Source organism: Pan paniscus, chromosome 1 (assembly GCF_029289425.2).
Source record: "Pan paniscus chromosome 1, NHGRI_mPanPan1-v2.0_pri, whole genome shotgun sequence".
Taxonomy (NCBI): Eukaryota; Metazoa; Chordata; class Mammalia; order Primates; family Hominidae; genus Pan; species Pan paniscus.
The window spans coordinates 218,173,331-218,197,947 of record NC_073249.2 but is presented as its reverse complement, the minus strand read 5'-3'; the positions used below and the strand labels follow the sequence as shown (position 1 = coordinate 218,197,947).

Sequence of the window (24,617 nt, the reverse complement as noted above, 5' to 3'; positions counted from 1 at the left end):
AAGCAGGCACTTCCATGATCCACATACATTGGATGCCCTTAAAGGGGGGGAAAAGGGAGAGGAAGGGAGGAGAGGAAGAGGAGGAGAAATAGCATTTCAATTCTGCTTTAATATATATATATATTTTGAGACAGAGTCTCACTCTGTCATCCAGGCTGGAGTGCAGTGGTGCAATCTCCGTTCACTGCAACCTCCACCTCCCAGGTTTAAGTGATTCTCCTGCCTCAGCCTCCCTAGTAGCTGGGATTACAAGTGTGCACCACCACCATGGCCAGCTAATTTTTGTATTTTTAGTATTTTTGTATTTTTGTTTCGCCATGTTGGTTGGGCTGGTCTCCAACTCCTGGCCTCAAGTGATCCACCCACCTCAGCCTACCAAAATGCTCGGATTACAAGTGTGGCCCCTTGTAATAAAAATTTAATTTTTTGGAATATGACTCTTGGAGTTTTTCTTTTTCTTTTTTTACTTTTGGACTCTGTTGGACTTGAGTTGTTTTTCTTTAATGGCTTTATTGAGGTATATTTTATGTACCATAAAATGCACCTAAGTGTACAGTTTGATAATTTCTAGTAAATGTACATAGGTGTACAACCATTCCTACAATCCAGTTTCAGAACAAGTCAATCACTCCAAAAAGTTCCCTAGAGACCATGTGCTGACAACTATTATTTTATAGGCTTTTCTTTTTCTTTTTTTTCTATTTCTGTTTGAGACAGAGTCTCTTTCTGTCACCCAGGGTGGAGTGGAGTGGCACAATCTCAGCTCACTGCAACCTCTGTCTCCTGGGTTCAAGTGATTCCCCTGCCTCAGCCTCCCAAGTAGCTGGGATTACAGGCACTTGCCACCACGCCCAGCTAATTTTTGCATTTTGAGTAGAGAGGGGGTTTCACCATGTTGGCCAGGCTGGTCTCGAACTCCTGACCTCAGGTGATCTGCCCACCTTGGCCTGCTGGAGGTATGTGACAAATTGATGGCAAATGGATTATGCCCCCAATGGACAGTGTTCTCAAACCATGATCTGAGGACCCGGGGATCCCGAGACCTTTTAAGGGTATCTGTGAGATCAAAGCTATTTTCATGATAATCCTGAGATGATATTTGCTCTTCATTCTCTTTCTCTCATGAGCATATGGGAGTCTTCTGGAGACTTCCTGCCAGGCCACATCATGACTGACCTGACCCAGAGTACATCTGAGAATTCAGCTGTCTTCTATTAAGCCAGACATTAAAGAGATTTGCAAAAATGTCAAACAAGGCCACTCTGCATGTAATAGGCTTATCTTAAAAATGAATTAATATGTCTCTTGGTTGCCGTTTCTAATACAATCCGTCTGCCTCGGCCTCCCAAAGTCCTGAGATTATAGGTATGAGCCGCTGCACCTGGCCTAGCCTTTTCATATGGAGTCTCAGACAGTGAAATTCAGTCAATATATTTATAATGAATACTTTTTTTTTTGAGATGGAGTCTTGCTCTTGTCACCCAGGCTGGAGTGCAATGGCATGATCTTGGCTCACTGCAACCTCCGCCTCCCAGGCTCAAGCGATTCTCCTGTCTCAGCCTCCTGAGTAGCTGGAATTACAGGCATGGGCCACCACGCCCGGCTAATTTTTGTATATTTAGTAGAGATGGGGGTTTCACTATGCTGGCCAGGCTGGTCTCGAACTCCTGACCTCATGATCCACTTGCCTCAGCCTCCCAAAGTGCTGGAATTACAGGCGTGAGCCACTGTGCCTGGCCTATAATGAATACTTTTTAATATTCTCTTTGTTTCTGTCCACAGCAAGAATCTTTATTTCCTGAGACCTTTTGTAGCAGATTATTTTCCCTCAGTTTCTTGCCCTTAAGAGTCTTCGGTTCTCCACAGATAAGAGTTTTGCTTTTGATATTTCCTCGACGTGCTCATAAGGATTTCATTATAGCTTCTGGGTGCAATCTTTAGGGGAGTTTGTAAAACAGTCTTTTTTTTTTTTTTTTTTTTTTGTAATGGAGTTTCGCTCCGTCACCCAGGCTGAAGTGCAGTGGTGCAATCTTGGCTCACTGCAACCTCCGCCTCCAGGGTTCAAGGGATTCTTGTGCCTCAGCCTCCCAAGTAGCTGGGATTACAGGCGCCCGCCACCACACCTGGCTAATTTTTGTATTTTTAGTAGAGATGGGGTTTTACCATGTTGCCCAGGCTGATCTCAACTCCTTTTTTTTTGAGACAGAGTCTCGCTCTGTTGCCCAGGCTGGAGTATAGTGGCACGATCTCGGCTCACTGCAACCTCTGCCTCCCGGGTTCAAGCGATTCTCTTGCCTTGGCCTCCTGAGTAGCTGGGACTACGGGCACATGCCATCATGCCCGGCTAATTTTTGCATTTTTAGTAGGGACGGGGTTTCACCATGTCGGCCAGGATGGTCTTGATCTCCTGACCTCGTGATCTGTCTGCCTCAGCCTCCCAAAGTGCTGGGATTACAGGCGTGAGCCACCTCACCCAGCCAAGTTAGTATGTGTTTAAAGATCACACTTGTAATCCTAGCACTTTGGGAGGCTGACGTAGGAGGATCACTTGAAGCCAGGGGTTTGAGACCAGCCTGGGCAACATAAAGATTACAGGCGCGAGCCACTGAGCCTGGACCCTTCCCTCTCTTAATCTGTTCAGGCTGCTATAACATAATACTGTAGGCTGCCTACAGAGTTTTTAAAATTAGTATTTTTTTTTTTTTTTGAGACGGAGTCTTGCTCTGTTGCCCAGGCTGGAGTGCAGTGGCGTGATCTCGGCTCACTGCAAGCTCCAACTCCCAGGTTCACGCCATTCTCCTGCCTCAGCCTCCCGAGTAGCTGGGACTACAGGCGCCCGCCACCACGCCCGGCTAATTTTTTTATTTTAGTAGAGACGGGGTTTCACCATGTTAGCCGGGATGGTCTCGATCACCTGACCTCGTGATCTGCCGGCCTTGGCCTCCCAAAGTGCTGGGATTACAGGCGTGAGCCACCGCACCCGGCCTAAAATTAGTATGTTTTTTGTTGTACTTGTTTTTGTTTTTGTTTTTTTTTTGAGGCGGAGTTTCACTCTTGTTACCCAGGCTGGAGTGCAATGGCGTGATCTTGGTTCACCACGACCTCTGCCTCCCGGGTTCAAGCGATTCTCCTGCCTCAGCCTCCTGAGTAGCTGGGACTACAAGCATGCACCACCATGCTTGGCTAATTTTGTATTTTTAGTAGAGACAGAGTTTCTCCATATTGGTCAGGCTGGTCTCGAACTCCCGACATCACGTGATCCACCTGCCTCAACCTCCAAAAGTGCTGGGATTACAGGTGCGAGCCACCTCGCCTGACCAAGTTAGTATGTGTTTAAAGATCACACTTGTAATCCCAGCACTTTGGGAGGCTGATGTAGGAGGATCGCTTGAGGCCAGGTGTTTGAGACCAGCCTGGGCAACATAGGGAGACCCTGTCTCTACAAAAAATACAAAAATTAGTTGGGTGTGATGGTTCATGCCTGTAGTCTCAGCTACTCAGGAGGCTGAGGTGGGAGGATTACTTGGGCCCAGGAGGTCGGGGCTGCAGTGAGCCAGTGACCATGCCAGTATACTCCAGCCCTGATTACAGAACAAACCCCTATCTCAAACAAACAAACAAGTACATAAATGAAAGAAAGTTTGTGTTCCTACCACAGGTGTGTCCAGTGAGAAGAGTGTGATGTTGCAGATGAGAGGGGATAAATGCTGGACCAAAGTCCTTGAGAAGGTGAGAGAGAAAGGAGAGAAAGGAATCCAGAGTCCAGATGAAGGAGTTGATCTCTGATGGCAGCCGAGATAACAGCACATCCTTACGGTTGTAGGTGGCTTTGTAGATCTAAGAAGATCAGGAAGATTGCTGGCTCTAGTTTTGTAGATTATCAGGAAGATTATCAGAAAAACATATCTTAACCTGGTGAGCTCTCTATGCTCTGGCACTTGAATAAAAGCTATCCTAAAATATTACAAATTCTAGAATTTACCTTCACAAAAACTTTTTCATTAACTAGGAGGCTTTTCTTTTTGGATACGGAGTCTTGCTCTGTCCTCCAGGCTGGAGTGCAGTGGCACCATCTAGGCTAACTGCAACCTCTGCCTCCCGAGTTCATGCGATTCTCCTGCCTCAGCCTCCTGAGTAACTGGGATTACAGGCATGTGCCACCACACCCAGCTAATTTTTGTATTTTTAGTGGAGACAGGGTTTCACCATACTGGCCAGGCTGGTCTGGAACTCCTGACCTCAGGTGATCTGCCTGCTGAGGCATAACTTTTATTTCAGTCTCACATTTCAGTTTGTTCTGTGGTCTCCTCCTTTATTTGTTGCTAGGTAAAAAACATTTTTTTTTTTTTGCTGGTTTCCAGGTAATTCTAAGAACTAACTAAGGTCCTGTTGCTTGGTAGTTACTAAGGGAGGCAGACAGAGTATTTTGCACCATCCAAAGGCGGTAATGTAATGCTTAAATGGAAGAAACTGAACCAAACAATGAAAATATGGGCTATGTATTACAAACAACTCTGACACACTGTTATTTATGATATTATAGGAAAGCTTCTCCCAAGGAAAGTGGTGGAAACTCCATCACTTAGACAAGTTAGAACACAACTGTAAAGGTACTAAAAAGTGTATTAGAGAGATTCATCCTGTAAAAGACCCTGGGGGCTGAGTGTGGTGGCTCATGCCTGTAATCCTAACACTTTGGGAGGGTGAAGCAGAAGGATCACTTGAGCCCAGGAGTTTGAGACCAGCCTGAGCAACATAGTGAGACCCTATCTCTACAAAAATTAAAAATTAGCCTGGCATGGTGGCATGCGCCTATAAGCCCAGCTACTTGGGAGGCTGAGGTGGGAAAATTGCTTGAGCCCAGGAGGTCGAGGCTACAGTGTGCCATGTTTGCACCATTGTACTCAAGGCTGGGAAACAGGGCAAGACCCTGTCTCAAAAAACAAACAAACAAACAAAAAATTACCCTGATAAGTACATTATATGGCTAGAGACTTTGTTTCCAATTTTTCTCTTTTTTTTTTGAGTTGGAGTCTCACTCTGTTGCCCAGGCTGGAGTGCAGTGGTGTGATCTCGGCTCACTGCAACCTCTGCCTCCTGGGTTCAAGCAATTCTCCTGCCTCAGTCTCCTGAGTAGCTGGGACTACAGGCATGGGCCACCACACCCAGCTGATTTTTTTTTTTTTTTGGAGATGGAATCTTGCTCTGTTGCCCAGGCTGGAGTGCGGTGGTGCGATCTTGGCTCACTGCAACCTCTGCCTCCCAGGTTCAAGTGATTCTCCTGCCTCAGCCTCCCGAGTAGCTGGGATTACAGGCGCCTGCCACCACGCCTGGCTAATTTTTGTATTTTTAGTAGAAACGGGGTTTCTTTTTTTTTTTTTTGAGACAGGTTCAAGCAATTCTTCTGCCTCAGCCTCCCGAGTAGCTGGGATTACAGGCGCCTGCCACCACGCCTGGCTGATTTTTGTATTTTTAGTAGAAACGGGGTTTCTTTTTTTTTTTTTGAGATGGAATCTCGCTCTGTCGCCCAGGCTGGAGTGCAGTGGCGCGATCTTGGCTCACTGCAAGCTCCGCCTCCCGGGTTCAAGCGATTCTCTGGCCTCAACCTCCCGAGTAGCTGGGACTACAGGCGCCCGCCACTGCGCTGAGCTAATTTTTTGGTTTTTTAGTAGAGACGGGGTTTCACCATGTTAGCCAGGATGGTCTCAATCTCCTGACCTCGTGATCCACCCACCTCTGCCTCCCAAAATGCTGGGATTACAGGCGTGAGCCACCGCGCCCGGCCAGAAACGGGGTTTCACCATGTTAGCCAGGCTGCTCTTGAACTCCTGACCTCAGGTGATCTGCCCGCCTGGGCCTCTCAAAGTGCTGGGATTACAGGCGTGAGCCACCACGCCCAGCTAATTTTTGTATTTTTAGTAGAAACAGGGTTTCACCATGTTGGCCAGGCTGGTCTTGAACTCCTGACCTCGTGATCCGCCCGCCTTGGCCTCCCAAAGTGTTGAGATTACAGGCATGAGCCACCACGCTTGGCCTAATTTTTGTATTTTTAGCAGAGATGGGGTTTCGCCATGTTGTCCAGGCTGGTCTTGAACTCCTGACCTCAAGTGATCTGCCCGCCTCGGCCTCCCAAAGTACTGGGATTACACGTGTGAACCACCATGCCTGGTCTCTAATTTTTCTGATTCTATAAAATTACATTCTATTTGCTGAAAGAGTACTTTAGAGTTGAAGAAAAAGAAAAGGAGTGGAATTCCCCTGTAAACAGGAAAAACGTCCATGTATTTCTTGGCCTTAAAATAGTGAAACATCTTGAAAAAAAATCAATCCTATGTCAGAAAATCCATCTATCAGAATAAAAGGTTGAATCATTGATAAGCTAGACAGAACATGGAATTTATGGTGAACAAAATTCTGTGGTATAATAATTTTTACAATATCACTACTCAGCAAATAAATGTACAACAGTATTTTATCTTGCATTTTCTTGAATACTCAATATATACTAGATATTGTATCTTTCACTTTCTCTAACCACAAAATGGGAAGGATACTTTCTTATAATATCTGAATATTAAACTATTAAATATGACTTGTAAAAGCAAATGTATTACAGTACAAGCAGAAGTGACAAAACTAAAAATAGATAAGTTGGACTATATCAAATTAAAAAAATTTTTTTCAGTTTAGTTTTTAGAGACAAGGTCTCACTTTCTCACCCAGACTGGAGTGTTATGGCATGATAATAGCTCACTGCAGCCATGATCTCCCGGACTCAAGTGATCATCCTGTCTCAGCCTCCTGGGTAGCTGGGACTATAGGCAGGCACCACTGAGCCTGGATTTTTTTTTTTTGAGATGGAGTCTCACTCTTGTTGCTCAGGCTGAAGTGCAATGGCGTGATATCGGCTCACCACAGTCTCTGCCTCCCAGGTTCAAGCGATTCTCCTGCCTGAGCCTCCCGAGTAGCTTGGATTATAGGCATATGCCACCACGCCCAGCTAATTTTGTGTTTTTAGTAGAGACGGGGTTTCTCCATGTTGGTCAGTCTGGTCTCGAACTCCCGACCGCAGGTGATCCACCTGCCTTGGCCTCCCAAAGTGCTGGGATTACAGGTGTGAGCCACGGCACCAGGCCATGAGCCTGACTATTTTTTTGTTTTGTTTTGATTTGTTTTGTTTTCTGTAGAGATAGGGTCGCTATGTTGCCCAGGCTGGTGCTGGCCTCAGGCGATCCCCTCACCTCGGCCTCCCAAAGTGCTGGAATTACAGGTGTGAACCACTATATCAGGCCCAAATTAAAAGTTTTTTTTGTTGTATTTTTGTTTTGTTTTGTTTTTGTGCTGCAAATTATACAATCAAGAAAGTGAAAAGACATCCACAGAATGGGAGAAAATATTTGCAAATCATATATCTGATAAAGGACTAGTATCCAGAATATGTAAATAACTTTTACAACTCAAAAAATAATAATAAAAGAAAAATGGTTTGGGAATCGTATAAATATAAACAACATAAAAACAAACAAAAGAACTCTTATAACTCAACAATAAGACAAATAACCCCTCCCCCTCCCCCTCCCCCTCCCTCTCCCCACGGTCTCCCTCTCCCTCTCTTTCCATGGTCTCCCTCTGATGCCGAGCCGAAGCTGAACTGTACTGCTGCCATCTCGGCTCACTGCAACCTCCCTGCCTGATTCTCCTGCCTCAGCCTGCTAAGTGCCGGCACGCCTGACTGGTTTTTGTATTTTTTTGGTGGAGACGGGGTTTCGCTGTGTTGGCCGGGCTGGTCTCCAGCTCCTAACCGCGAGTGATCCGCCAGCCTCGGCCTCCTGAGGTGCCGGGATTGCAGGCGGAGCCTCATTCACTCAGTGCTCAATGGTGCCCAGGCTGGAGTGCAGTGGCGTGATCTCGGCTTGCTACAACCTCCACCTCCCAGCCGCCTGCCTTGGCCTCCCAAAGTGCCGAGATTGCAGCCTCTGCCTGGCCACCACCCCGTCTGGGAAGTGAGGAGCGTCTCTGCCTGGCCGCCATCCCATCTAGGAAGTGAGGAGCGTCTCTGCCCGGCAGCCACCCCACCCGGGAGGGAGGTGGGGGTCAGCCCCCGCCAGGCCAGCCGCCCCATCCGGGAGGGAGGTGGGGGGGTCAGCCCCCCGCCCGGCCAGCCGCCCCGTCCGGGAGGTGAGGGGCGCCTCTGCCCGGCCGCCCCTACTGGGAAGTGAGGAGCCCCTCTGCCCGACCACCACCCCGTCTGGGAGGTGTACCCAGCAGCTCATTGAGAACGGGCCATGAAGACAATGGCGGTTTTGTGGAATAGAAAGGGGGGAAAGGTGGGGAAAGGATTGAGAAATCGGATGGTTGCTGTGCCTGTGTAGAAGGAAGTAGACATGGGAGACTTTTCATTTTGTTCTGTACTATGAAAAATTCTTCTGCCTTGGGATCCTGTTGATCTGTGACCTTGCCCCCAACCCTGTGCTCTCTGAAACATGTGCTGTGTCCACTCAGGGTTAAATGGATTAAGGGTGGTGCAAGATGTGCTTTGTTAAACAGATGCTTGAAGGCAGCATGCTCGTTAAGAGTCATCACCACTCCCTAATCTCAAGTACCCAGGGACACAAACACTGCGGAGGGCCGCAGGGTCCTCTGCCTAGGAAAACCAGAGACCTTTGTTCACTTGTTTATCTGCTGACCTTCCCTCCACTATTGTCCTATGACCCTGCCAAATCCCCCTCTGCGAGAAACACCCAAGAATGATCAATAAAAAAATAAAGAAAGAAAGAAAGAAAAAAAAAAGAAGACAACCCAATTAAAAATGAACAGAGGGAAAAAGAAAAACAAAACAAAAAAACAAAAACACACACAAAAAAACAGAGGGCCGGGTGCAGTGGCTCACGCCTGTAATTCCAGCACTTTGGGAGGCCGATGTGGGTGGATCACTTGAGGTCAGGAGTTTGAGATCAGCCTGGCTAACATGGCAAAACCCTGTCTCTACTAAAAATACAAAAATTAGCCGGGCGTGGTGGCCCATGCTTGTAATCCCAGCTACTCGGGAGGCTGAGGCAGGAAAAGCGCTTGAACCCAGGAGGCAGAGGTTGCGGTGACTCGAGATTGTGTCAGTGCACTCCAGCCTGGGTGACAGAGCAAGATTCTGTCTTAAAAAAAAGAAAAAAGAAAAGAAAGAGAAAAAGCCGGGAGCAGTGGCTCATGCCTGTAACCCCAGCATTTTGGGAGGCGGAGGTGGGCGGATTACGAGGTCAAGAGATCCACGAGAGCATCCTGGCCAACGTGGTGAAATCTCATCTCTACTAAGAATACAAAAATTAGCCAGGCATGCTGGTGGGCGCCTGTAGGCCCAGCTACTTGGGAGGCTGAGGCAGGAGAATCACTTGAACCTGGGAGGTGGAGGTTGCAGTGAGCTGAGATCGCGCCACTGCACTCCAGCCTGGTGACAGAGCAAGACTCCATCTCAAAAAAAAAAAAAAAAGAACAGAGAATATGAATGAATAGGTATTTGTCCAAAGAAGATAAACCTAAGCAGATGTTCAACATCATTAGCTCCTAGAAAAATGAAAAACAAAACCACAAAGAGATACCATTTCACATCTACTGGTGTGGCTACAATAAAAAAGACAGACAAAAACCATTGTTGGTAGAGATGTGGAGAAGTTAGAACCCTCACACATTGCTGGTGGCAGTGCAGCTGCTTTGGAAAACAGTTTGACAGTTTCTCAAAAAGCCAAACATGTAACCCAGCAATTCCTCTCCTAGGTATATGCCTAAAAGGAATAAAAATAAAAACATATGTCCAAACAAACACTTGTACATGAATGTTTATAGCAGCATTACTCATAATTGTCAAAAGGTGGAAACAACCCAAATATCACTATGAATTGATAAACAAAATGCGCTACAGCAATACAGTGATACATTTGGCATTAAAGAAATGAAGTACAGATATATGCTACAATATGCGTGAACCTTGAAAACATATGCTAAGTGAAGGAAGCCAAACCCCAAAGGCCACACGGTGTATTGCTCCACTGATGTGAAATGTCCAGAATAGGCAAATTCACCAAGACAGAAGGTCGTTATCCTGCAGGAGTCTTTTTTTTTTGTGACGGAGTCTCGCTCTGTTGCCCAGGCTGGAGTGCAGTGGCACGATCTCGGCTCCTTACAACTTCTGCCTCCCGGGTTCAAGCAATTCTTTGCCTCGGACTCCCAAGTAGCTGGGATTACAGGTGCCCGCCACCACGCCCTTCTAATTTTTGTATTTTGTATTTCACCATCTTGGCCAGGCTGGTCTTAAACTCCGGACCTCTTGATCCACCCGCCTTGGCCTCCCAAAGGGCTGGGATTACAGGCGTGAGCCACTGCGCCCGGCCCGGGAGTGACTGTTAATGGCTTTGAGGGTTTCTTTTTGGGATGATGAAAATGTTCTGAAATTGGACAGTGAGGATGACTGAACTGTGAACATAATAAAACCACTGTACACCTTAATTGGGTGAATTGTATGGTATGTAAATTAGATGGCAATAATGAGGTTAAAAAAAGTAAACTTTTAACATCAGTGTCACCAGGGGTTCAAGTTCTGGCTTACACAGAATTCCTTTCCTGGAGAGCAGATAATATGCAAAGCCAGCAGTGATTTATTTTTACTCACAAATTCCTTACATATTTTTACTCACAAATTCCTTACATATCTAGTAGTCAGGTTCCTATTTTAAGCATGTAGCAAATACATTGTAACTCTTAATTCTGGAATGCAGTCTTTATGGCTTAGTGAGCCATCCAATCCACTTATAGTCTTCGTCAGCGGCAAAATCTGGAATTTCATGGTACTGTTACTTTGATCGCTCAACTTAGATTTATATTTTATAAATATATATATACATATATATATTTTATAAATATATATATACATATATATATTTTATAAATATATATATACATATATATATTTTATAAATATATATATACATATATATATATTTTATAAATATATATATACATATATATTTATAAAATATATATACATATATATATTTTATAAATATATATATACATATATATATTTTATAAATATATATACATATATATTTTATAAATATATATATATTTTATAAATATATATATATATTTTATAAATATATATATACATATATATATTTTATAAATATATATATACATATATATATATATTTTTGAGATGGAGTCGCGCTCTGTCGCCCAGGCTGGAGTGCAGTGGCGCGATCTCGGCTCACTGCAAGCTCCGCCTCCCGGGTTCACGCCATTCTCCTGCCTCAGCCTCCCGAGTAGCCGGGACTACAGGCGCCCGCCGCCACGTCTGGCTGATTTTTTGTATTTTTTAGTAGAGACGGGGTTTCACCGTGTTAGCCAGGATGGTCTCGATCTCCTGACCTCGTGATCCGTCCGCCTCGGCCTCCCAAAGTGCTGGGATTACAGGCGTGAGCCACCGCGCCCGGCCAAATATTTGTATTCTTGTGCACCTGAGGATGGTTTTCCCCCACTGACTCCAAACGTCTTCCTTGCATTTGCTGTGTACAATTCAGTGATTTGGGTCTCTCATCCATTTATACTTTCAAATTTTACCAATACTTTTTGAACACACTTAAAAAAAAAAAAAACCCAGGAAGTATCTCTAAAAGGCCAAGGTAAAATAAAATGAATGGGAGTTCTTGTGTTCGAGTTTTCTTCCAACTGGGCTTTCCTGGAGGAGGTGGAAGAGTGTGTGGCAGATGTTTCAGAAAATGAGCGCTCAGTACGGTAGATCACGCTCCCGGGGTCAAGGAGACGTTTTCCGTTTTCTTTTCCCTCGCTTAGGCGGCGGGCGCGCACAGTCCAGTGGGAGCGATGAGGTGTTTCTAGGCCCCCAAGTCACAGAAAAGCAGGCGATTGGGAACAACGGAGGCGCGGCGGGCCCCCGGGCCGCGGGCCAGCGCCACCTTCTGGTGGATCTTCCCCGACGCGAGTCTGGGAGTCGTCCCTCCCCATGCCAGCCTACCTGGCTCAGGCCCGCCGCGCCCGCAGCCCCAGCGCGGTCGCCGTGGCAACGCCCCGCCCAGCCGCCAGCCTCCCTTTGCCCCTCCCCACGTCCGGCGCGGCTGCGCGGGACGGGGTGGGACGGAGGCGGGGAGAGGACGCAGGCGAGAGGAACTCGGCGGCGCGGCGCCCGCGGCCTATTGGCTGCCACGTCCCGGCGCCAGAAGCCCCGCCTCCCTGACGGGGGTCACGTGATCCCTTTCAAAGATGGCCGCCCTGTTGTTTTGATGAATAATACTTGGTGGGGCGAGGGGGAAAGAGTAGGGGTGGAGGGGTAGGAGGATTTACTCTTCCAGCGAGAGCTACGCGCATCCCATCCTCCCCCTCCCCCCTACCCGGGCTCCGGCGTGGAGGCGGGGCGTGGCCGGCCTGCTTTGGGAGGGGAGGGGCTTCCCTTACAGTGCTGGGCTCTGCCAGGACGGCTGTGGGGTCGCCTTACCTCGGGGTATCCACTCTGCAGTCGACCAGTTCCCGCCAGGAGCAAAGGGTAGGAAGGAGAGCAGGATCTGCTGTAGGAACGCAGCTACCGCGCCACTGTCACGAAGAAACAGCAGGCTCGGGGCACGAGACGAACTGGAGACCGCGCTGCCTAGCTGGGTAACCTGGGAAGCAGAGGGTAATAAGTGGCGCCTTAAGATAACCCTGTAGCAGCAGCAGTGGCGGCCAAAGGAGGCTGCTCAGGGAACAAGCGGCTGTAGTAGTCTGTGGGGCGACTGGAGTGACCGAAGCCAAGGCAGTTTAGTGCCTCTCGTGTTCTTATTTTTTAACCTCTGACTATGCAATTCTGAAACCTCCCCCATTCGGGGGACCAGACAGCCTGATAGACACCTTCCACTCTCCTTCCTCCCGCCGTGGTCTCGAGAACAGAAGGATCTCTCCTTAACGCCTTTCACCATTAAGAGGAAAGCGATGGAGGAGCTGAGCGCTGATGAGGTGAGGAGGTTGGGGGACACCTTGAGGGATTAGTTGGCAACTCGTTAGCGCTTTGGACAGGGATGGTATTGCGCCAGTGCTGTCTGGCCTTTGGGCTTGGAGAAGGAACGGAGATGATATTTTCCAAGAATAACGTGACTCCCCGATAGGGTCTCTGGTTTTGTTCTCCTTTATTCTGTTGCCTTCTTTCTTCATTCTGAACTCCATTTGCTTCTTTCCGAGTGTTCTTTTAGGGTATGAACAAGAGGAGAGAGAGCATCTTGAGGTGTTTATTCTTTTCTTCAGGGTATGCAAACAAGAAGGGCGAGATTTACATAAAGTTAAAGTGTGTGTGTGTCTGTGTCTTCAGGAATTTAAAGGACAATTTTGGATGGAATGAGAATGTATGGTGGGTGAATATTTTTAAAGAAAGCATTCGAAATTCCAGATATGTGTGGTTATTTCACTGTATAAGCTGATTAAACATATATTTTTGCTTGAGGGGTGGTTTACAGACAGATTCTTTGATATTTAACAAAATATGTATCTTCTCCACAGTTTAGAGAATTCCAGTTATATTCTAGTACTTAATAGACCACTAATGACTTCTGGCATTCTTCTGTTACATTCTATCTTTTCCTACTTCTTGAATCTTTCAAACTTGTGTTTTGCTGTAGCAGAGACTGAACGGGAAGCAAGTGGAAGCAAATGACTTTCTAAACTCTCTCCTGTTCTCATTTCTTAAAGGAGTTATACAGATCTACTTCTTGATGTTTTAAAGATTGTTTAATAAATTAGGTTGTTGTAAAAAAAAAACAAAACAAAACCAAAAAGCAGTGGCAATTAGGGTACAAGGAATTTCTTCTGATTCTACTGCCTTTTCTCTTCCTTTTTGCAAATTAGGAGCTTCCCTTTCAGGACCCCTACTGGCCATACCCTCTTTAGCCTACCTCCACATTTCTTCACTGGTTCATCATGTAAACTTCCCTACAGTATTAGGAAAGCAGTCATCCATCAAGTTGATTGTACTACAAGACTTCCATGCTCCAGTTTTAGCTACAGAGTACTTAGTGTGTTTACTTAGGGACTGCAATTCTGCTGGGATAGGACACGCAGTGGTGTGTTAAGGGTCAGGTAGGAAAGGAAGCAAATGATTTTGTTGATTGTGATACTTGGATACTTGGTTTGGAAAATCAGGACTGCCCATTCGGCGTTACTTTGTTTTTTTCGAATACAGCAGAAATGTAATCTTAAGTGAAGAGAATATTACACAGTTTCTTTCATTCGGTAGGAAATATCAAGAAATCTCCTTAGAATCGCTTTGTTTTATGTGGGTTTTTTGTTTGTTTGTTTGTTTGTTTTTTGAGACGGAGTCTTGCTCTGTCGCCCAGGCTGCAGTGCAGTGGCGCGATCTCGGCTCACTGCAAGCTCCGCCTCCCGGGTTCACACCATTCTCCTGCCTCAGCCCCCTGAGTAGCTGGGACTACAGGCGCCCGCTACCACGCCCGGCTATTTTTTGTATTTTTAGTAGAGATGGGGTTTCACCATGTTGGCCAGGATGGTCTCCATCTCTTGACCTCGTGATGCACCCGCCTCAGCCTCCCAAAGTGCTGGGATTACAGGCGTGAGCCACCGCGCCTGGCCTGTTTTATGTGGTTTTTTAACAGTTTCTCTACCTCCCCCGTTTTTCATTAATGTTAATTCTAGTGAGTAATTTCTCTTAAGGCAGAGATACTGTTTTTTTTTTTTTTTTTTTTTTTTGAGGCGGAGTCTCGCTCTGTCGCCCAGGCTGGAGTGCAGTGGCGCTATCTCAGCTCACTGCAAGCTCTGCCTCCCGGGTTCACGCCATTCTCCTGCCTCAGACTCCGGAGTAGCTGGGACTACAAGCGCCCGCCACCACTCCCGGCTAGTTTTTTGTATTTTTTTGTGTTTTTAGTAGAGACGGGGTTTCACTGTGTTAGCCAGGATGGTCTCGATTTCCTGACCTTGTGATCTGCCCGCCTCGGCGTCCCAAAGTGCTGGGATTACAGGCGTGAGCCACCGTGACCGGCCAGAGATAGTTTTTTTATTTTTTTATTTTTTATTTATTTTACTTTTTTTTTTTTGAGACGGAGCCTCGCTCTGTCGCCCAGGCTAGAGTGCAGTGGCGCAATCTCAGCTCACTGCAAAGCTCCGCTTCCCGGGTTCACGCCATTCTCCTGCCTCAGCCTCCCGAGTAGCTGGGACTACAGGCGCCCGCCACCACGCCCGGCTAATTTTTTGTGTTTTTAGTAGAGACGGGGTTTCACCGTGTTAGCCAGGATGGTCTCAATCTCCTGACCTCGTGATCCGCCCGCCTCGGCCTTCCAAAGTGCTGGGATTACAGGTGTGAGCCACCGCGCCCGGCCAAGGTAGTTTTTTAGTAGTCCTTTACTCCTATAAATTACTTTTTTTTTTTTTTTTTGATGATCTGTTAATAGTCCTTGGTTTAGAGGCTTTTGCATACTTGAGTTTTCACCAAAAAATTCTTTTCAAACCAGTGAGGCATTACAGACCAGTGAAGATATTGTATAATCTAAAATGTGTCTCTTCACTTTCCTCAGTCCTTGAGGAAGGTGTAACTTTTTTGTGTGACCATATGAGGAACACATGTAACCTTTGTGGAAGAAATAGAAGAAACTTTTTTCAAGGTCAACAGAATATTAAAATAAATGAAAAAAATTAAATTCACTAATACAGGATCAATGTAAAATTATCTTCAACAAATTAGTTGTCCAGAACACAAAGGGCTGGTTCAATAACTGTTAATTTTACTCTCAGCAGAACCTAGAACAAATAATATTCGTTTGTTTTTAATTTTAAAAATCTTTTTTTTTTTTTTTTTGTAGAGACGGGGGTCTTGCCATGTTTCCCAGGATGGTCTGATACTCCTGACCTCAAGCGATCCTCCCACTTCAGCCTCCCAAAGTGGGAGCCAGACAAATAGTTATTTTGGGAAAAATATCTTTGAAGTTTTTTTTTTTAATTCAATTAAAAATTTTTGAGGTTAGGTAAGCAGTTCTCATGAGACATTTCCAAAGCTTTTGCCTTTGTATTGTTACTCTGTAGTTGAAAACTTGTGTCAGATATGGTAGGTGACATTGATTTGATTACAAAATAATACACTTATATTATTGAAACTTCAAGCTTATATTTCAGGGTTAAAACAGGCAAGGCGGTGATCTTTTAATCTAATTTAGGAAATTAGGTAAGGCAGAGTTTCATATTTTAACAAAATGAAAATGTATGATTATACAGTCCGTGAAAAAGGCTGGTATAACCAGACTGGTAGCTTTAGGAACTTTTAAATTATGTGCACTTTTTGGTCCCTGTCATAGATCACGTAGAATTCTTGTGCTTTTTAAATTTTTTTGTGAGACAGAGTTTCGCTCTTGTTGCCCAGGCTGGAGTGCAATGGCGCGATCTTGGCTCATTGCAACCTCTGCCTCCCGGGTTCAAGCGATTTTCCTGCGTCAGCCTCCCAAGTAGCTGGAATTACAGGCATGCGCCACCATACCCGGCTAATTTTGTATTTTTAGTAGAGACGGGGTTTCTCCATGTTGGTCAGGCTGGTCTTGAACTCCTGACCTCAGGTGATCTGCCTGCCTCGGCCTCCCAAAGTGCTGGGATTACAGGCATGAGCCACCGTGCCCAGTAGTCTTGTGCTTTTAAGTAGAGTACTTTAACTTCACTGTTGTTTGTTATTTATATAGTGTATTACAGTGAGTTCATTGCCCTGTAGTTCACTGCCTATAGGTTCATTGCAGAACCATGACTAAGTTCATTCTCTTCAGGAACCTACATTCCAAGGCATCATTATTTACATTATATTAATTCTATAACCTACTCATGTGTTGTTTTTCGTATCTCAAGGTGGTGCTGTGAGTAGGTGGTGTGTTTATTTTTGAGATAGGGTCTGGCTCTATCGCCCAGTCTGGAATGCAGTGGCATGATCTTGGCTCACTGCAACCTCTGCCTCCTGGGCTCAAGTGATCCTCCCACCTCAGCCTGCCAAGCTGAGACTACAGGCTCATGCCACCACACCTGGCTAATTTTTGTATTTTTTTCTAGAGACAGGGTCTTGCCATGTTGCCCAGGCTGGTCTCAAACTCCTGGGCTCAAGTGATCCACCCGCCTTGGCCTCCCAAAGTGCTGAGATTACAGGCATGAGCCACCATGCCCAGCCAAGTAGGTGTTTTAAACTGTTTTTCGACAGTGGTAATTAGATTGCATAAGTGATTTTTCTCTCCTAACTCTTCTTTATGACCTAGTTCATCTGCAAGATGGTTGGCTGGGATTCCGGGTGTGGTCAAGATTTTAGAAAGTGTTGGCCGGGCGCAGTGGCCCACGCCTGTAATCCCAGCGCTTTGGAAGGCCGAGGCGGGTGGATCACCTGAGTTCGGGAGTTCGAGACCAGCCTGTCCAACATGGAGAAACCCCATCTCTACTAAAAATACAAAATTAGCTGGGCGTGGTGGCACATGCCTGTGATCCCAGGTACTCAGGAGGCTGAGGCAGGAGAATTTATTGAACCCGGGAGGCGGAGGTTGCAGTGGGCCGAGATCACACCACTACACTCCAGCCTGGGCAACAAGAGTGAAACTCTATCTCAAAAAAAAAAAAAAAAAGATTTAGAAAGTGTTTTAAGTATTCCTTTCCAAATGCAGAATATGTGACCTTGGACTTTTTAGCAGGGTTCTGTAAGTGGAAGAAAATTGACATTAAACAGCAGCCTTAGGAGCCTTTTCTGTACCAGGCACTTGATAGCTGTTTCTCATTAGAGAAAACATTATAATCAAGCAGGTACTGTTTTCCTAATTTTACAAGTCAGGAAACTGGGATTCAGGTTAAGTAACTTGTCCATAGCGACCTGGCTTGGAAGTGATGGGGTTGGAATTCAAACCCAGTGCTCTTGACTCGAAAGTCCTCTTTATTCTACTGCTCAACAACTGACATAAATTCACCACAGCTTTTGTATCAATATCCTACGTAACACTGACCCACTCTGTTTTGATATACATAGTTTTTCTGTAGAAGTGCTGTTTTGCATGAATGCATTCATGATGTGATCAGGGCTTTTGGTACTGGTCCTCCCACTCCCAATTTTTTTTTTTTAAATGCCTGTCGCGTTAAAAATTTGGGAGTTGGGGCCGGGCGCGGTGGCTCACGTCTGTAATCCCAGCACTTCGGGAGGTCGAGGCAGGCGGATCACGTGAAACCCCATCTCTACTAAAAATACAAAAATTTGCTGGGTGTGATGGTGCGCACCTGTAATCCCAGCTACTCAGGAGGCTGAAGTAGGAGAATTGCTTAAACTCAGGAGACACAGGTTGCAGTGAGCCGAGATTGCGCCACTGTACTCCAGCCTGGGAGGCAGAGCAAGACTCCATCAAAAAAACAAACAAACAAAAAAACACACACACAGAAAAACAAACAAAAAAGAAATTATAATTAAATTTGAGTAGAGGAGATAGATAGGAATCCAACAGTTATAGAATAGTGCCAGGTGCTATGGTGGAGGTATGCACAACTCACTTAAGAAACATGAGAAGGGACCCCGGGAGAGGCAGGGTCTTAGTGAAGACTTTCAAGAAAAAGTGATACTTAACGCTGAGTAGCAGTTGCCCTGGGAACTGGCTCGAAATTGGGGAGCTCAAGAAACAGCAGCAAGTAGTGTGACTGGAGAGGTGGGTTTTACCTCGGGTGTGTGGCAGGTACCTGATCTTGGAGGGCTGTCAGAAACGTTTAGGAGTTTGAACTTTCTTTTTGTTGTTGTTTTTTGGGACAGAATCTCTCTCTGTTGCCCAGGCTGGAGTGAAGTGGCATGATCTCGGATCACTGCAGCCTCTGCTTCCCGGGTTCAAGTGATTCTCCTGCCTCAGCCTCCCAAGTAGCTGGGATTACAGGTGCATGCCACCATGCCCTGCTGATTTTTTGTGTGTGTGTGTATTTTTAGTAAAGATGGGGTTTTACCATGTTGACTAGGCTGGTTTCAAACTCCTGACCTCAAGTGGTCCACCTGCCTCTGCCTGCCAAAGTGCTGGGATTACAGGCGTGAGCCACTGCACGTGGCTGAGTTTGAACTTTCTCTGTAAAATGCCTTTTAGGGATTTTAAGAGATTAGAAAGATGGGTGGCAAGGGAGTAAAGGGTAGTTTGGGAGAAGGTGGCTGCAGACTGCAAGACATATTAGGAGGCTGTTGTTGGTGTATAGGAGCGAGGCAGTGGAGTCCAAGGGAACTAAGGCATTGCCTGTGGGAATGGAGGGGAGCAGACAGACACCAAAAATACCAAGGACTGTGATTAACCCAGTTTTGATGATCAGTTAGCTGTGAAGGAGGGGAGGGGAGGAGAGATGGAGAAATGACACCTTGGTTTCTAGCTATGGAGAAGGATAGATAGGGGTTGAATAAGGAATTCCAGAGAAGCAGCAGATTTTGGAGAAAGCACATGTTTCTTTTTTTTTTTTTTTTCGTCTTTTGAGACAGGGTCTCCCTCTGTCGCCCAGGCTGGAGTGCAGTGGCGCAACCTCAGCTCACTGCAGCCTCTGCCCCCTGGGTTCAAGTGATTCTCCTGCCTCAGCCTTCCGAGTAGCTGCCAGCCATGCCCAGCTAATTTTTTAATTTTTAGTAGAGACGGTGTTTCACCATATTGGCCAGGCTGGTCTTGAACTCCAGACCTTGGTGATCCGCCTGCCATGGCCTCCCAAAGTGCTGGGATTACAGGTGTCAGCTACCACGCCAGGCCTCCGGCTAATTTTTGTATATTTTGTAGAGACAGGGTCTTGCCATGTTGCCCAGGCTGGTCTCAAACTCCTGGGCTCAAGTGATCTGCCCACCTCAGCCTCCCAGAGTGCTGAGATTGCAAGTTTAATTTTGGACCACCAAAAAGATGAGTCCACATGTAGACCCCCACTCTGGCCTTGGTGCTCTAACATCTCCATTTCTTTTTTCTTTTCTTTTTTTTTTTTTTTTTGAGATGGAGTTTCGCTCTTGTTGCCCAGGCTGGAGTGCAATGGCGCGACCTCAGCTCACCGCAACCTCTGCCTCCCAGGTTCCAGCGATTCTCCTGCCTCAGCCTCCCGAGTAGCTGGGATTACAAGCATGTACCACCATGCCCGGCTAATTTTTTTGTATTTTTATTAGAGATGGGATTTCTCCATGTTGGCTTGGCCGGTCTCAAACTCTTGACCTTAGGTGATCTGCCTGCCTCAGCCTCCCAAAGTGCTGGGATTACCGGCGTGAGCCACCACACCGGCCTAACATCCCCACCTCTTTGACCATTTCTTCCCTTGTAACAGACCTGAGGACCTGAGGTCCCTTTTTTCCTCAGAAGATAGTTGCTACCGTTCACTTTATAACCAGGACTCTTTCTTAAGCCTGGGAGGACAGTGGGATGTATCCTGCCAGGCCCTTTCCTCTCCTTTTGTTCACTGTAGACAAGAGACAGAGAATGATAATAAGGATATAAACTTGCTTCACAAGGTTGGCATCCTTATCCCCTGTTTTACAGATAAGAAAATGGAGGCTAATAGAAATTAATTTATTGAAAGGCACACAACTAGTAAGTGGTAGAACCTGGACTCTAATCCAGGTTCTGACTCCAGAGTTTTCTATCGCTTTACTACCTCTAAAACAAGACTAACCTCAGCCAACTGTAACCTTTTTGGCATTCTTTTTTTTTTTTTTTTTTGATGAAGTTTCGCTCTCGTCACTCAGGCTTGAGTGCAATGGCCTGATCTCGGCTCACTGCAACCTCTGCCTCCTGGGTTCAAGCAATTCTCCTGCCTAAGCCTCCCAAGTAGCTTTGATTACAGGCTCCCGCCAGCATGCCCAGCTAATTTTTGTATTTTTAGTAGGGATGGGGTTTCTCCATGTTGGCCAGGCTGGTCTCGAACTTCTGACCTCAGGCGATCCCCCCCGCCTCGGCCTTCCAAAGTGCTGGGATTACAAGCGTGAACGACTGTGCCCGGCCACATTTATAGCATTCTTACTGTCCCTTCTGAGATAGGAAGTGGAAGCCCCAGTGGACTTTTTGTTTGTTTGTTTGTTTTTTAAGACAGAGTCTCGCTCTGTCCCCATGCTGGAGTGCAGTGGCACGATCTCTGCTCACTGCAACCTCCGCCTCCCGAGTTCAAGTGATTCTCCTGCCTCAGCCTCCCGAGTAGCTGGGGTTACAGGCACATGCCACTACTGCCCGGCTAATTTTTGTATTTTTAGTAGAGGGGTTTCACCATGTTGGCCAGGCTGGTCTCAAACTCCTGACCTCAAATGATCCACCCACCTCAGCCTCCCAAAGTTGTGGGATTACAGGCATGATGCTGGAGTGCAGTGGTGCTATCTTGGCTCACTACAACCTCTGACTCCTGAATTCAAGCGATTCTCCTGGGTCAGCCCCTCGAGTATCTGGGATTACAGGCGCCCGCCGCCAGGCCCAGCCCTCCAGTGGACTTTCATTCCCGTTTGTTATTGCTGAGAGTGGAGCTCATCAAGTAGCCCCAAGCTCTTGTAGGGAAAGAAGGCAGAAAGACTTCTCTGTGCAAAGTGCATTTTCTCACACGGCACTTGTAGTATCTAGTGGAAATGTCTTCCTGTAAACGGTTCATTCAACAGCGCTTACAGTTGACTAGCTGCATCCCTGATAACAGACAAACGTTGCTGTATGGAGCTTTGTCCTAGTGGGAGGAGAGGGATAAAAAACAAACATGGCCGGGCGCGGTGGCTCACGCCTGTAATCCCAGCACTTTGGGATGCTGAGGCGGGTGGATCACGAGGTCAGGAGTTCGAGACCAGCCTGACCAGCATGGTGAAACCCTGTCTCTACTAAAAATACAAAAATTAGCCGGGCGTGGTGGTGCACGCCTGTAATCCTAGCAACTCAGGAGGCTGAGGCAGGAGAATAGCTTGAACCCGGGAGGCAGGGGTTACAGTGAGCTGAGATTGCACCACTGCACTCTAGCCTGGGCGACAGAGCGAGACTGTGTCTCAAAAGCAAAGAAGCAAGCAAACAAACATGTTCACATAAGGTGTCATTTGATGAGAAGTGCTGTGAAGAGAAATACTTAGGGATGGAGTATTGTTACAGAGTATTTCTGTGGCCTACAGGTACAGAGAACAATCAGATATGTGTAACGTGTGCACTTTGAGGAGGTGGTCTTGAAAAGAATTTCAGGGATGGCTGGGAGCTTGCTTGGGGAAGAATGTTCCCAGGTAAAGGGAACAGCAGGTTCAGAAGGCCTTGAGGTAAACTCATTTTTGAGCTGTTCCAGGAATAGCAAGGATGCCAAGCATGGTTAGAGCCTGCTGTGCAAGGGGCACAGTGGCAGGAGGTAAAGTCATTCATTCATTTTTTTTTTTTTTAAATTTTTTGAGACAGAGTTTTACTCTGTCACTCAGGCTGGACTGCAGTGGCTCAATGTCAGCTCACTGCAACCTCCGCCTCCCGGGTTCAAGCAATTCTCCTGTCTCAGCCTCCCAAGTAGCTGGGATTACAGGCGTGCACCACCATGCCCGGCTAATTTTGTATTCTTAGCGCAGTTGGAGTTTTACCATGTTGACCAGGCTGGTCTTGAACTCCTGACCTCAGGTGATCCACCGGCCTCAGCCTCCCAAAGTGCTGGGATTACAGGTGTGAGCCACCGCACCCGGCCAACTTTCAGTAAAAACTTACTGAGATCTCAACTGTTTTTCAATCATTTCTGAGATGTACTCTCCTCCCCCTTGTTTTCATCACATTTTAATATCTTTGAAATTGAGATGCTGCTTTTTTTTTTTTTTTTTTTTTTTTTTTTTTTTGAGATGGAGTCTCACTCTTGTCACCCAGGCTGGAGTGCAGTGGCGCAATCTCGGCTCACTGCAAGCTCCGCCACCCGGGTTCACACCATTTTCCTGCCTCAGCCTCCCAAGTAGCTGGGACTACAGGCGCCCACCACCAAGCCTGACTAATTTTTTTTGTATTTTTAGTAGAGACGGGGTTTCACCGTGTTAGCCAGGATGGTCTCGAGCTCCTGACCTCGTGATCCACCCGCCTCGGCCTCCCAAAGTGCTGGGATTACAGGCGTGAGCCAACGCGCTGGGCCGGGATGCTTCTTATAAATAGATGGTGTAATCACTGTTGGCCAGGTGGCAGTTGTGACACAGTTGTCATTTCCTGTTTAGGTGTGAACCTGGTTATACCTATTCATGTAATCACCCCTTCAGTTGAGTGCTACAGTGTTAAAATTAGTTGCCATTTTAAATGCCTTCCAAACAATTACACTTAGATTCAGCAGTGAAAGCAAGTGTTACTTTGTATACAGAGAGGAATGGAAACAGGACGGTGGGGTGTCCATTTGCTGTTTCTAAAGAAAATGTTTGTTGTTGGGGGAGTGACCACAATTCCACGTTTCTTTCTTTTTTTTTTTTTTTTTTTTGAGACAGAGTCTTGCTCTGTTACTCACGCTGGAGTGCAGTGGCAGGATCTCAGCTCACTGCAACCTCCACCTGCCAGGTGCCAGGTTCAAGCGATTCTCGTGTCTCAGCCTCCCGAGTAGCTGGGATTATAGGTGTATAGGTGCGTGCCACCATGCCTGGCTAATTTTTGTATTTTTAGCGGAGATGGGGTTTTACTCTTGTTGTCCAGGCTGATCTTGAACTCCTTACCTCAAATGATCGGCTTGCCTCGGCCTCCCAAAGTGCTAGGATTACAGGTGGGAGTCACCGCGCCTGGCCCAGTTCCATATTTAATTGCCAAACACCACCAAGTGAATTAGGGCAGTGGTCCCCAACCTTTTTGGCACCAGGGACTGGTTTCGTAGAAGACACTTTTTCCATGGGTGGTGGTGGTGGGAGGGGAAGGGATGGTTTTGAGATGATTCAAGCATATTACATTTGTTGTGCTCCTTCCTTCCTTACCCTTCCTTCCTTACTCTTCCTTCCTTCCTTCCTTCCTTCCCTCCCTCTCTCCTTCCCTCCTTCCACCGCCTGCCTGTCTCGCTTTGTCACCCAGGCTAGAGTACAGTGGCATGATCTCAGCTCACTGTAACTCCACCGCTTGGGCTCAAGCGATCCTCCCACCTCAGCCTCCTGAGTACTTGGGACCATAGGCGCACGCCATCATGCCCGGCTAGTTTTTTGTATTTTTGATAGAGAGAGAGTTTTACTATGTTGGCCAGGCTGTTCTTGAACTCCTGAGCTCAAGCAGTCCACCCACCTCAGCCTCTCAAAGTGCTGGGATTACAGGCATGAGCCACCGCGCCTGGCCTGTGCCCTTTATTTCTATTATTATTATATTGTAATATAGAATGAAATAATTTTACAACCCACCATAATGTAGAATCAGTGGGAGCCCTGACCTTGTTTTCCTGTAAGTAGACCGTCCATCTAGGGGTGATGGGAGAAAGTGACAGATCATCAGGCATTGGATTCTCATAAGGAGGGCGCAATGTAGATCCCTCGCGTGCAGAACTCAATGTAGGGTTCATGCTCCCATTCGAATCTAATGCCACCGCTGATCTTGCAGGAGGCGGAGCTCAGGTAGTAATGCAAATGATGGGGAGTGGCTGCAAATACAGATGGAGCGTCACTCCCTCACTCGCGTGCTTGCTTGGTACTGGTCTGTGGCCCAGAGGTTGGGGACCCCCGCATTAGGGAG

At 46.6% G+C, this 24,617-nt stretch overlaps 1 protein-coding gene across 3 annotated transcripts in view; it reads left to right on the top strand.

Moving 5' to 3' along the window:
• The first annotated feature begins 12,128 nt into the window (after positions 1-12,128).
• Positions 12,129-24,617, top strand: part of UBE4B (ubiquitination factor E4B) — a 147,886-nt gene continuing 135,397 nt past the window's right edge. For 2 of the 3 annotated variants that reach the window (XM_003822106.6, XM_063594812.1), the window contains exon 1: positions 12,129-12,990. In XM_003822106.6, the coding sequence (XP_003822154.1) occupies positions 12,967-12,990 (24 nt within the window). In that variant the 5' untranslated portion in view covers positions 12,129-12,966. The remainder of the gene's footprint in view (positions 12,991-24,617) is intronic. The other variant, XM_008975635.6, reaches the window with a different exon arrangement.